We start from the raw sequence: 11013 nt of genomic DNA on the forward strand, positions 1-11013 counted from the left end.
CGAAAGTGTACGATTGAATGGATCTAATTTCTCAGCGACGGGAAATTCGCCGAGATCGCGAAAGCGACAAATACACGTCGGTGCCACCGCAGTTCCGGTCGCCGCGCCGGTTAACCGGAAGTCGCCGAGTCGGCCGAGATTTACCAGGACGCGGAAAAAGAAGGGAGCTTCCGGTTATCTGCGGAAAGCTCCCGGAGGAGTACCGCGTCCAGGAACGTAGGGATACGTGGAAACGGAACGTTCCACTCTGTGCCGGTTATTATCGCGGTCTGGGCTAAGCGGTCACCACGAGTTTCCTTAAGCCGTCCGGCAAGTGCGCGCCTGATTGGACGGACACGAAGGATGTTGTACCACCAGGATACGCGATAAACCGACAGGCGGCGATAAACTTCACCGAGCACCGCATAGCCGAGGGATTTCTGAAATTCCATTTTGCGGAAGCTCCAAGATTTCGTCGAGCTTTCCGCGACGGAACGCGAGGACAGAGAATCTCTTCGTTGCCTACGGCACTCGAACAACTTCTTCTTTAACCTAACCCGACTGGCACCACCTCTGCTCCTCTTGATCTGACCCCTGACATCCTAGACAAGCCTGTGTCCTAGATTATAGTCGTCTTTATCTTTGTCAGCATTTTTCTGTCGCATATTTCACACAACTGGTGCACTCGCAGCTATTTCAACTAAAACATTAGACGTTTCTTCCAACCTAGAATAATTCCATTTTATTAAACAATATTTTGAACAACGTCACTCGAGTGCTAAGGGTTCAGTTTCAGTCTATCAGGATTGTCAAGGTTTAATGCAGAGTAGAGCAGAGATTGTGGAGGAACGAAGGGCAAGCGAACATGCGAATAGAGGGTGATACGAAATTTATTTTTCTTGTTTCGCGAATGGAGATTGTCCGGGGGATCGAGATCGAGCATCTAGGACGAGATAGACGAGTTTTGGCACGGGAGTTGCTCCTGGGAGGAGGGTGAATTCAATCGAACCCTTCGTTCGAACGCATTCATGCTTTTCCCACGACAATCGCTGTTGAAGTCCTGGGTGTTGGTCGTGGACCGTCCCAATCGACGCTTTCCACGTAAAACATTTTGTTATAAGTACTACTGAAAGGATTTCCCATTGTAAAACATGAGATGCAAGCCCCGGAAACCAGCTCAAACGAAATTGAATCGTAAACCACATTGAACACTGTTTTTAAAGAAGACACATTTTTATGTATAAAATTGTACAAAAGTGCATACGTAAGATCCGAATGAAACAATATCGGAGAAGGCACGAGTTTTTATGAATTTGTTGGAGCACGATTTACAATCAGAAACAGACCCTTTTTTGCTTCGGTCGTGATGAATGAATGATGGGTTGGCCGAGATTTTTCTGGGATAATGAGGCGGCAGATTGTTTAACGGCACCCCATAAACAAATTTCCGGAGGTTCGTGACCCGTGCAGAGGTTCGACGGGAATGCCGGGACCGGCTCGCACGTCGGCCATCGCCGAAAATCGAGGCGTCCAGCAATCAGGGATACTCGTTCAAATCGATTTGAGATGATCGAGGGACAATCTCGAGAGAGCAAATCGATCGAGGTCGATCCGCCGCTTCGGCTTGAAACGTCGAAAGAATTGAGAGCCGGACGAGCGAACCGAGAAAGCGGTTCACGATCCAGAGGATCCCGCTCCTCGGGATATCGTCATCCTACCGAAACATCGACGCAAAAACACTCGAAAATCTCCGGGGAAAGAAAACCCGTCGAATCTTTTTGCAATAACAATTTGCTGGCTAGCCGATCGAACAAACGGAAAATCAGTGGAGCCGTTCCTGCCATGTTTTGCCATTATTTGGCATCTAGTCTTGTTTTTCGTAACCAAGAAAATTGAGATTAATCATTCGTTGAATCTAATTAAATATGATAATTGGCCTCGGGTAAAGATTTTAGCTGAGCTAAGACTTTTTGCGATTTCTGCGACATAGTTAAGCATAACCGGTCAAACGGACGATGATACATGGTTCCCTGGAATTTCCGGATTCCTTATGAAATCATGGCGGTGTCGAAAGATCAAGTTCGCACATCCAAGTATAATCATTTTGATTCTTGTTCAGGTTCGTTGACCAAATTAGGAATGCCAAACTAGCTAAACGCGACAATTGAGTATTAAAAAAGGAACGTTCACGGGACCATAGGTCCATCGAACAGGAAAAGAGACATCGGAATTTCTTTTTTCGCGATCGATACAAAAAGTCGACGCAACGCAGATCGAATTCGCGTAGCAATTTTCCCTCTTATCCATCCGAAACGGTGGTCGCAACGCGCGGTTGAGGATTCAAAGTCTGGAAGAAGAGGTTGCTGGTTTCGCAGAGTTACAACTGGTTAGTATGGTAATTCGTCGAGCATTTCTGTGAACGCGGACGACCGTAAGAAACGTGGACCTTTGCATTCTTCGGGCAACAATCGCGTCAGCTCCAAATGTAAGTCGCGAAGTGGAATCTTGAACTTGCGTAAATCGAACTCTTTTTACTTCGCAAGAAAAATATTAATCGTGAATCGTGTTGCGATCGTCGATCCAGGGCCTTGTAGATCGTTCATTACGGAGCCGGATCGCTGGCTGGATCGTTACAGTTCACGCCCAGCGGCGTAATTCAATTTGGCCCCGGTATTGTTCGACATCTAATAAAGAAGACGAAAAACGAGAGAGAAAGAAAGCGGGAGAGAGAGAGGGAGAGAGAGTGGATAGACACGACGAGCCGAAATCATCCGCAGACAAAATGAGAGAGGATCTCGGAGAGATCGCCGGGAGGATCCGTGCCCTCTCGAGCGTGGATCACGTAACTGCCTCCACCTCCTCGATCCTCTACTTCTCTCTTGTTCCTCGCTTGCTTAGCCTCCTCTCTTCTTCCCCATTTTTTTTCTCCATTCTCTCACTCTCACTCTCTCTCTCTCCCTCTCTCTCTCTCTCGCTTTATAGACACGACCCAGCCAATGTACCGGCTCGGATGTTACGAGTACAGGGATTTCGTGTAGCAAGAAAGAAAAAGGAAAAGAACCAGAAGACGAACAGCATCGGCTGGCTTCCTTTCGATCCTAATTCGTCTACCTCGACGGTGTACTTCCGTTCACCATTCCTGAAGACCCCCTCTCGCCACCTCTTTGTCCGCCTGACCATTCAGACGATCCTCTGGATCACTCCGGACGTGATCCATCTTTCCACGGATTGCATCTCTGTATGAACAATTCACTCTTCTTCCTAAATTCAATGCATCAGGCATTTGTTAAATGGGCCACAGAATATTTATTCATCTCGTGATGGGAAAATTGTTTATCGTGTAATTGCATATCGAACGATCATTTTGCAAGAGAAGAAAGGAGCGTGGAAACAGGTTCGCCGAGCTGTCCAGCCGAATTCATGGCTGTCGGTCGATTCGAAACGATCCTGGAAAACGGTTCCGTACGTGCACGATCGCTCGATGAAAAAGCATGTTCCGGGCGACGATTCCGACCGAAAAACCAAGCCGACGATTCGTTTGAGCTCGCCGATAAACGGTAACAGGGCCCTGGAGAATCCAGCACTATGGAAGCCCGTGCGAGGAGCCATCGGACCGACAAGAAACGCCGGTTTCTTTAGGCCGATCGCGTTTTTTTCCCGTCGAAACTTAATTGATCGCCAATCAACGGTCCGATCTGAGCGTGAACAATTGATTACGAATCGATGTCGCTTTCGGTGATCCTGGGATCCTCCGATTCCGCCGAAAATCTTCATAATCGGCAGTTCTTCGACCCCGAACAAAGAACGGAATTTTTCATTGAAAACGTTTCGAGAACATTTTTCTGAACGCTATCGACAATCACCAGTCTTTTTGGACAGTGAGAACCGAGGTTGACGATTGTTGTAGAACGACGAGAGTCGTCGAGACGCGTTGCGGCTAGCCGCAGTCCTTCTTTTCACGGAGGACACAAAGGATCAATTTTCGGATGCTTCGAAAGGCCTTTCAAAATTTTAATTCGCTGCTTCCGGCCTGCATTTACATCTTCAGATCTGGAGGATTTTGGATTGATACTGGGAACACGGTTTACGCCGAGTCGGACGCTTTGAATCGAGGGAGACTCGGAAAGAAACTTATAATTATAATTGCAAAAGAGAAGTTTGTCCATTAGATTTAAAATTCCATCAAGATCGAAGCAAATCAAGAATTCAATTAAATGACAAATTAACGACGTGTATGATTCGCAAAATTTTACAGCAGTTCCGTCGCCAAAGGGAACAATTAGATTCCGGCAGACGCACGCATCCAAAAACTGGCGAAGTCCGGGGCCACGTGCATAATCGCCGGCGAGATTCTCGTGTGAAATCGATGATCCCGAGCACTATGGGGGTCGGGAGAGGGGGACGCCCGGGGCCTGAGGAGTTTCCGGGCGCTCCGTTCAGGGCCCGGCTCCATTCATGCTCTTCATTCAGCCTCGAAATTACGCGCGAACGTGTAGCGGAGAGAAGAAAGAGGGCCCCGCGAAACGCGTCGCGGAAGGTATCTCGCCGAAGGGAAAACGGGTAGAGGGGCCCTGGCGAGACCCAAGAAAGTGAGAGGAAAAAAGGGGGACAGTGGCGAGAGACGGAGGAAGAAAGAAGCGTGTCGATCTTTCGTCCAGAAGCTACGACATTGTTCTGCCGCGGAGCAAATTGCGGCGTGCGTGCGAAACGCGGGCCCCTCGGGCCCTTGCTAAACAGATTTCCTCCTTTGTGGATCGCCGACCGATGAATGACGGGCCCCGACTCTCAATGGGAAATAACGGCGAGTGCGCGAAAACGCGAGCAGGACGAACGTAATTGGCCTGTCTCGATCGGCGATCGGTCCTCGAGAGCAACCGTCGTCGGAGAATCGGGCGCAACAGACTGACGAACCGTGGATTGCCCCGGCAAATTATCAGAGACTCGCGAACCTTCGTGTCGTAATGGCGGACGATTGCGGCGGCTCTCCTCTTTTCGAATTCAGAATTGTTCGATACCATGCCAAGTACCCGGCAAATTGCGAGTATTACTCGTCGAGTCTTTGTGGGGCCTTACGGAAGTCTTGGCGATCTGCATTCATTGTACTCATTTGCGTCCCTCTTGTCCGTAATTCGCCTTCATGAGGCTTTTAGAGAGAGACATTTGGGAACTTGATCCCAGAGGTTCAAATACTATTTAATGTTTTAGATTTTATTTTGCTTAAAGAAAATAGTATCTTAGATAAGCTATACAATTTCGAAAATAAAATATTTCTATTTCAACAATTTGATCCAGAAAATAAAATATTTTACTTTTTGCATTGTTATAATACTCTGAGAAACCGCGTAAAACGATTTACACTCGTAAATCTATTGAATTCGAACCATTAATTTCAGCAATAATATTTAAAATTGAAATTGAAGATAAAGACAAAATACAAATATTTTCAATATTCTTCAAATAAAATACTATTTTCAAAAAAATTACTGCCTCAAAAATAAATTATTTTATTTTGAAAAGTTACTGCATCAAATAAAATATTTTACTGTCAACGTTGCACACATACTTTAAGATAAATAGAATGAGTTACTATTTAAAATACTATTTTCCCCAGCTCTGTGTTCGATTCTCATCTGGTTTCCAGACTTTTCTCATTTATTTTTTATTAACTGCTCGGTATCCTCCAATCGATTTGCTCGATTTCGCGAAGAATTTCCAGGAGATCGGTTGCAAACTAGAAAGGACAGAGCACGGCTGGTTCTCGAGTGCTTTCTCGAAAGGAGGGTTCAAAGTCGGAAAGAGATCGGACGCGAGGAACAACGTCGAACAGACGAAGCCGTGGGGCTTCGTTTCCCACCGAGATAGATGCTCGTTTGGTCGTGTAACGTAAGTCGATATTGCGTCGTCTCGATATTCCTGTCCGACACGAATGACGACACACGCACGGTACCCTCTCCCGCGGTGCTCGCGTGTATATGACACACACGTATTTATGCATCAGGGCCCGTATAAACACTGGCAAAAGCCTGCCTAACGTCCCGAACGGTCAGAGAGAGAGAAGTCTTACGCATACGAGCGGCCAGGAAACTCTTGTTGCCCCGCATATGTATCGCTTACCGTCACCGATTTCTTCTTGCGCCAGGTATCCTGTCCCGGGGATTGTGTTTCCCTGCGAGACGTCTTCGGGATCCGCGGAGAACTGGCCTGATCCGCGGACCCATGAGAAATCTCGGCGACATCCTCTACCCGACATCTCCCATTCTCGCAGCTACAAGTTATCGAGCTGCTGACAATTTTGCAGCACTTCTGATGCCCTAAGTTCTATTTATAATATGAACGTCTCAGATCCTGCCTGGAATGAACTCGAGGACATCCGCTCGGTGCTATGTAACGCGGAACATCATCCTCTGGGTACATCACCGGCTCGGATCGGTTAGACGAGCCATTAGCCGATGCAACGAGACGTCTCGAGGCATCCGAGCGATTTCCGCGCGGATTAGTAGACCGATCTCTTCGGGGGAGGAAGATGAGGATCCGAGGATCGAACCACCGGCTAGCGGTAGCACAGGGGACCGGGTATGGGGCAGGGTTAGGTGGGAGAGAAACCGAGAAACGACGAAATGACGGCGGTCGATGGACGGTTCGTTAAGTAGATGGCTGGTCGGGGGACTAAGCACCAAAACCACCTCACTGTGGTTTCACACCCGCAGAGCAACAGAGTGAGCGAGACAGAGATAAATATAGAGAACAAGAGAGAGCGAGAGAGAGAGAGAAGGAAGTAGTAAACAACTCGGAGTTCCTTTGGTCAGGACTCGTGCGTTCCTTCGGTCAGGATCGACTACAACTACGCGACTCCAAGAACAGTCTCCCGAGAACAACACCGTGACCGTGCCGAGACGATCAATGAGTGCTGAGTCAACGATGAGAAAGCCCGGGGAATAGATCGTTGATCCCCCCGTCCTATCCGCTCCTTCTCGATCGTCACTGATCCATCGCGATCCTTAATGGATCGTTGTTTTGTCTTGCCAGTGAATCGAACTGGTGATTGATTGGAGGCTTCTGGTGGATTGGATGATCAGTGCATTGCTCTTCTGTGCATTGATGCTGTTTTTAACATAGTCGATCATGTTCATCCTGTACATAGCTTGATCACCTTGAATGTCTCGTTGATTTTTTTATGATAGCGAAGAATGTGAAAGGAGAACATTATTTTATTTGGAGATCATCCGCTGTTGTTTGAGATTTTTAGAGTCTCGTTGATTCAACGGAAAATGATCGAATGTGAAATGTTCAACTGATTAAAATGATGTCATTCGTTTTCACGTGCCAGAAGGGGATGATCGCGAGATTTACTCTCGTCTTCCGTTCGTCCAGCTTCTAGTTCATAGAACCAGCTCCCTCCTCTTCCCTGAAGAGGCTCGAAACGGACTATTATCCAACAGATGGTCGTCCGAACGCCGACCCATCGGTGGTGTGCCTTTGTTTTGTTACCGTTGTTCCGGTAATTGCGGCAAATACACGGCCATTTTCGGTAATCACCCGCACGCCCCCATCCCCGAGGCGGTCCCCTTTGAGAATTCCGAAACGACCTCGACCTTCCACGGCCGGTAGGCGTAACGACAGTTTTGCCAGGGGACCCTCGACCTCGACCTTATCTTTCACGCCGCACCGGCTTCCCCTGGACCGAGGATACCTGACAGACTGTCACCTTTTCTGACCGGAAACTTTCCCTGCGGACAATTCCTCGGGAAGTATATTTTTCTAAAAACAATTTTGTGTAATATCTGGCAATCTCGCATAGCTAGAAAATACAGTGAAATAGTCTTCGTTGTTGCTAAATTAAGAATTTTTATAAATTCGCAACTTGTATAATTTTTCAGAATTTTTTTCAATCTTAATATTCAGTATTTTCAATTTAGTAAAATAGTGTATATTTAGAAACCTCTCCGACATTTTCACAGAACATTTTCCTGTTACTCAACACACGTAAACAGTCGGCAGAAAAATATTATAAAATTACATAAAGCAAACCGGCTACAAAATTCTGTCGTTCGAGTTGGAATTTGCGATTTCTTTGGATCGTTCTTCAGTGTTCCGGACCGAACTTTCTACTAGGTTTATGCAACGCTGTTGAACGGCAATTTAACACTGGTCCACTGATTTTTCTCGGTTCAGGTAAAAATCCAACCATTGTTCGATAATATGGATCAATCTCATGTGTCGGGAACGTGTGCCGATCTTTTTTTTCCGAACCGTACAAGAAAATCGTATTGTAGAACACGCTAATGGAAACCAGGTACAATGGGTACGCGGCAGGTCAAGGCGGGGTAGTCGCAGAGAGAATTGATTAGAAAACCGTCGATTTTAATAGCCGATAAATCTCTGGTTTCGCCATTGACTCGGTTGCACGCTTCGTAATCCCCTCGAAGCTTGCTACGAGTTGCGACGCGCAAGAAAACGGTCGGCGCGGCGGTTTTGTAATTAACGGTTGCTAATTCCCTCGTAAACGGCCTCCGGATCTGCATTCGAGTCTCCACGGAATCTTTCGAATTTCCTTGCGGCGAATTCTGGCGTATACACATTTTCACTGGCAGTTCGGTCAAATGGAAAGGGAACCGTATGTGCGATTCGCTCGTTTTGTGGTCGAGTAGAAACTTTGAGGAATTAAGTAGAGACTAAGAGAACACTCGGGAAGTTCGCTTTGTGGCCTGGAATTTTCAGTGAGTTCCAGTAAGCAACACAAAAATATTATTTTCTTTTTATTGAGAAAATCTCGTGAGAGATTTAAAACCAAAGTATACAGAGCAAGTAACCTACAAGGGTATAGGTATAGTGAAGATCGAGGATCGAGGCGGCTTGGTAAACATCGCGGGAAAATCGAACCAATGTAATTAATAGACAGCGGATCTTTATGCAAAATAAAAATTCTCTGCCTGAATTGCGATAAACTGGAACGAAATAGAAACTTATTTCCTTATTAATATGTTTAATAATTCTAACGGTCTTACTGCTTTAAATTACACCTACTCATTTTCCCCATAAATGCATGAAATCCGCTGTGCACATAGAAACCAAAATCATCGCACCGCTCCACTATACATATTCCCGTACTTGGAGAAAGTAAGTAGAATCAGTCGGTGATCAGACAAAATTTCCGGTCTGAAGCATGCTGCCATTAGGATCAGAAGGTTGCTCTGTTATTTTCTCGTAAGTTTGTGGAAGGATGGTGCGTAGCGAGAGATTTTGAATTTTTGGCAGAGAGCAGTCGTAAAATCTCAGCACCCGGGGCTTCTCGGTAGCACGGGTCTTCCCGGAATCGACAGAACGGCGCCCTTGAAGAAGCGGGTTTTGTCATCGAGCGTTCCGTCGAGAATCACCAATGCACGGACTTTCCACCGGCTCAGTTCTCGCTGTCAAACGAGTCTAGCATCGCGTATGCGAGTACGCGACGATGATACACGCGCAGTTCTTTGAACTCTGCCGTCGGATTTTTACGGGGAACGTGTTCCACATTCTCCCGTGACTTCGTGGGAAATTCATGCCTGGGGCTTCTGGCAACGAAAATCGCCTCTCGAGGCGTTCGCGAGGCCCCAAAAAATTCAGACACGTTGCACAAACCATGAACAATTTCAACTTTTAGTAGAGAAGCTACGAAAAAAAACTGTGTTCGCTGAAATTTTTATTTCGTCGCTTTTTGGTATCTTTCGTTACGAAATCAGACACCTTTACCGGCTCGCAAACAAATAATCAGGGAGATAAATTATAACTTCATTAAATAGGTGAGAAAATAAAATAAGAGATTATATTTTCTATCTAATTGATCGTTTAACTACGCAGCAATTACAATTTTCCGATAGAGAAATGGGCTCGCCGGAGCAGCGAGCGACGGAAAACGATAAAAATCAGCGGCGAGGGGTCGTTTTAAATAAATCCTCGAAGGCCGTCGGGTACGGGAAGCAAACTCTAGTGTTACAGATGCCGAATGAAAGGTGAAACGGCTCATCGAGGGGAATAATGGAAAGAAGAAGTATTGTGTGTCGCCGGCGACTTTTTCGTGAAACATTATTCCTCGGATCTGCCGCGATCGTACTCGAATATATATATATATGTATTTCATAATCGTTCTGACTCGTCGCGTCGTTCTCATCGAGGTACGAAGAAGACCAGAGAGCCTCGCCGAATCATCGACGATGACTCAGCGAAGCGCGCGACGTTTTCCTCTTGGTTTTCTCACTTTTACTCGGCGAGCCACTTGGAGATTCATTGGACGTCCGACGGAAGTCGCCAAGGACCGCGATCAATATTTCAGTAGATGTTAATCGACATTTGTTAATTATTTCGTGGCCGATCATGATAACAATGGTTAATTGAAGATTGGACTGACACGAGGAATTATTTTGTTTCAGACACGAGTACAGGGACGACAGAATGGGCCTATTCATCGTCAGCACCGTCTTATCCAGCACCTCCGGTGAGCAGCGGTGGTTCGTTTTCACCAATCCCTGGTGGAGCATTCTCGTACCCTGGTGAACCCCTTTCTCATCATCCAACCACGGAACCAATGCCACTACCCACTGGTAAGTGGTCCACATTCGTGAAAGTCTGACTGAAATATTAGGTTGTCCTTAAAGTTTCTTTCACTACGGGCACATTCCATATTGTTCGGTAACATCAGCATACACAATCTTCTGTTCGTTAATGTTTTATTATTCCTTAAGATTCCCCTTTCTTGACCATGCCATCGGTTTTCTTAAAAACCACTCTGAATTAATCGAGAACGAAACGAACTTTTGGGACAACCTTATGTTATGAAACGTCACATCCTGCTATAAAAGAGGACGCTCGGACATATCATACGGCTTCCGTGACGCAAGAAACATTCGGAGAACGAGTTCTTCCTCTGACGTAACACTTCCCAGTCGCTTTATTAAAGATTTCTTGTATTCGTTGGGATTTTCTCGTTTTTTTTCCTGATTGGTAGCTGACAGAGTCGTACTTTGTTATCGGAGTCATCAAGCGTTTAGAATCACTTGGGAT

The 11013-nt window shown here is 46.3% G+C and overlaps 1 protein-coding gene across 2 annotated transcripts in view; it reads left to right on the top strand.

The window, feature by feature from the left end:
* The window catches only part of LOC143214819 (uncharacterized), a 35193-nt gene that overhangs the window by 21529 nt on the left and 2651 nt on the right, over positions 1 to 11013 (top strand). For both annotated transcript variants that reach the window (XM_076436256.1, XM_076436257.1), the window contains one exon: positions 10383 to 10553. In XM_076436256.1, the coding sequence (XP_076292371.1) occupies positions 10383 to 10553 (171 nt within the window). The remainder of the gene's footprint in view (positions 1 to 10382; positions 10554 to 11013) is intronic.

This window comes from Lasioglossum baleicum, chromosome 13 (assembly GCF_051020765.1).
Source record: "Lasioglossum baleicum chromosome 13, iyLasBale1, whole genome shotgun sequence".
In the NCBI taxonomy this organism is placed as follows: Eukaryota; Metazoa; Arthropoda; class Insecta; order Hymenoptera; family Halictidae; genus Lasioglossum; species Lasioglossum baleicum.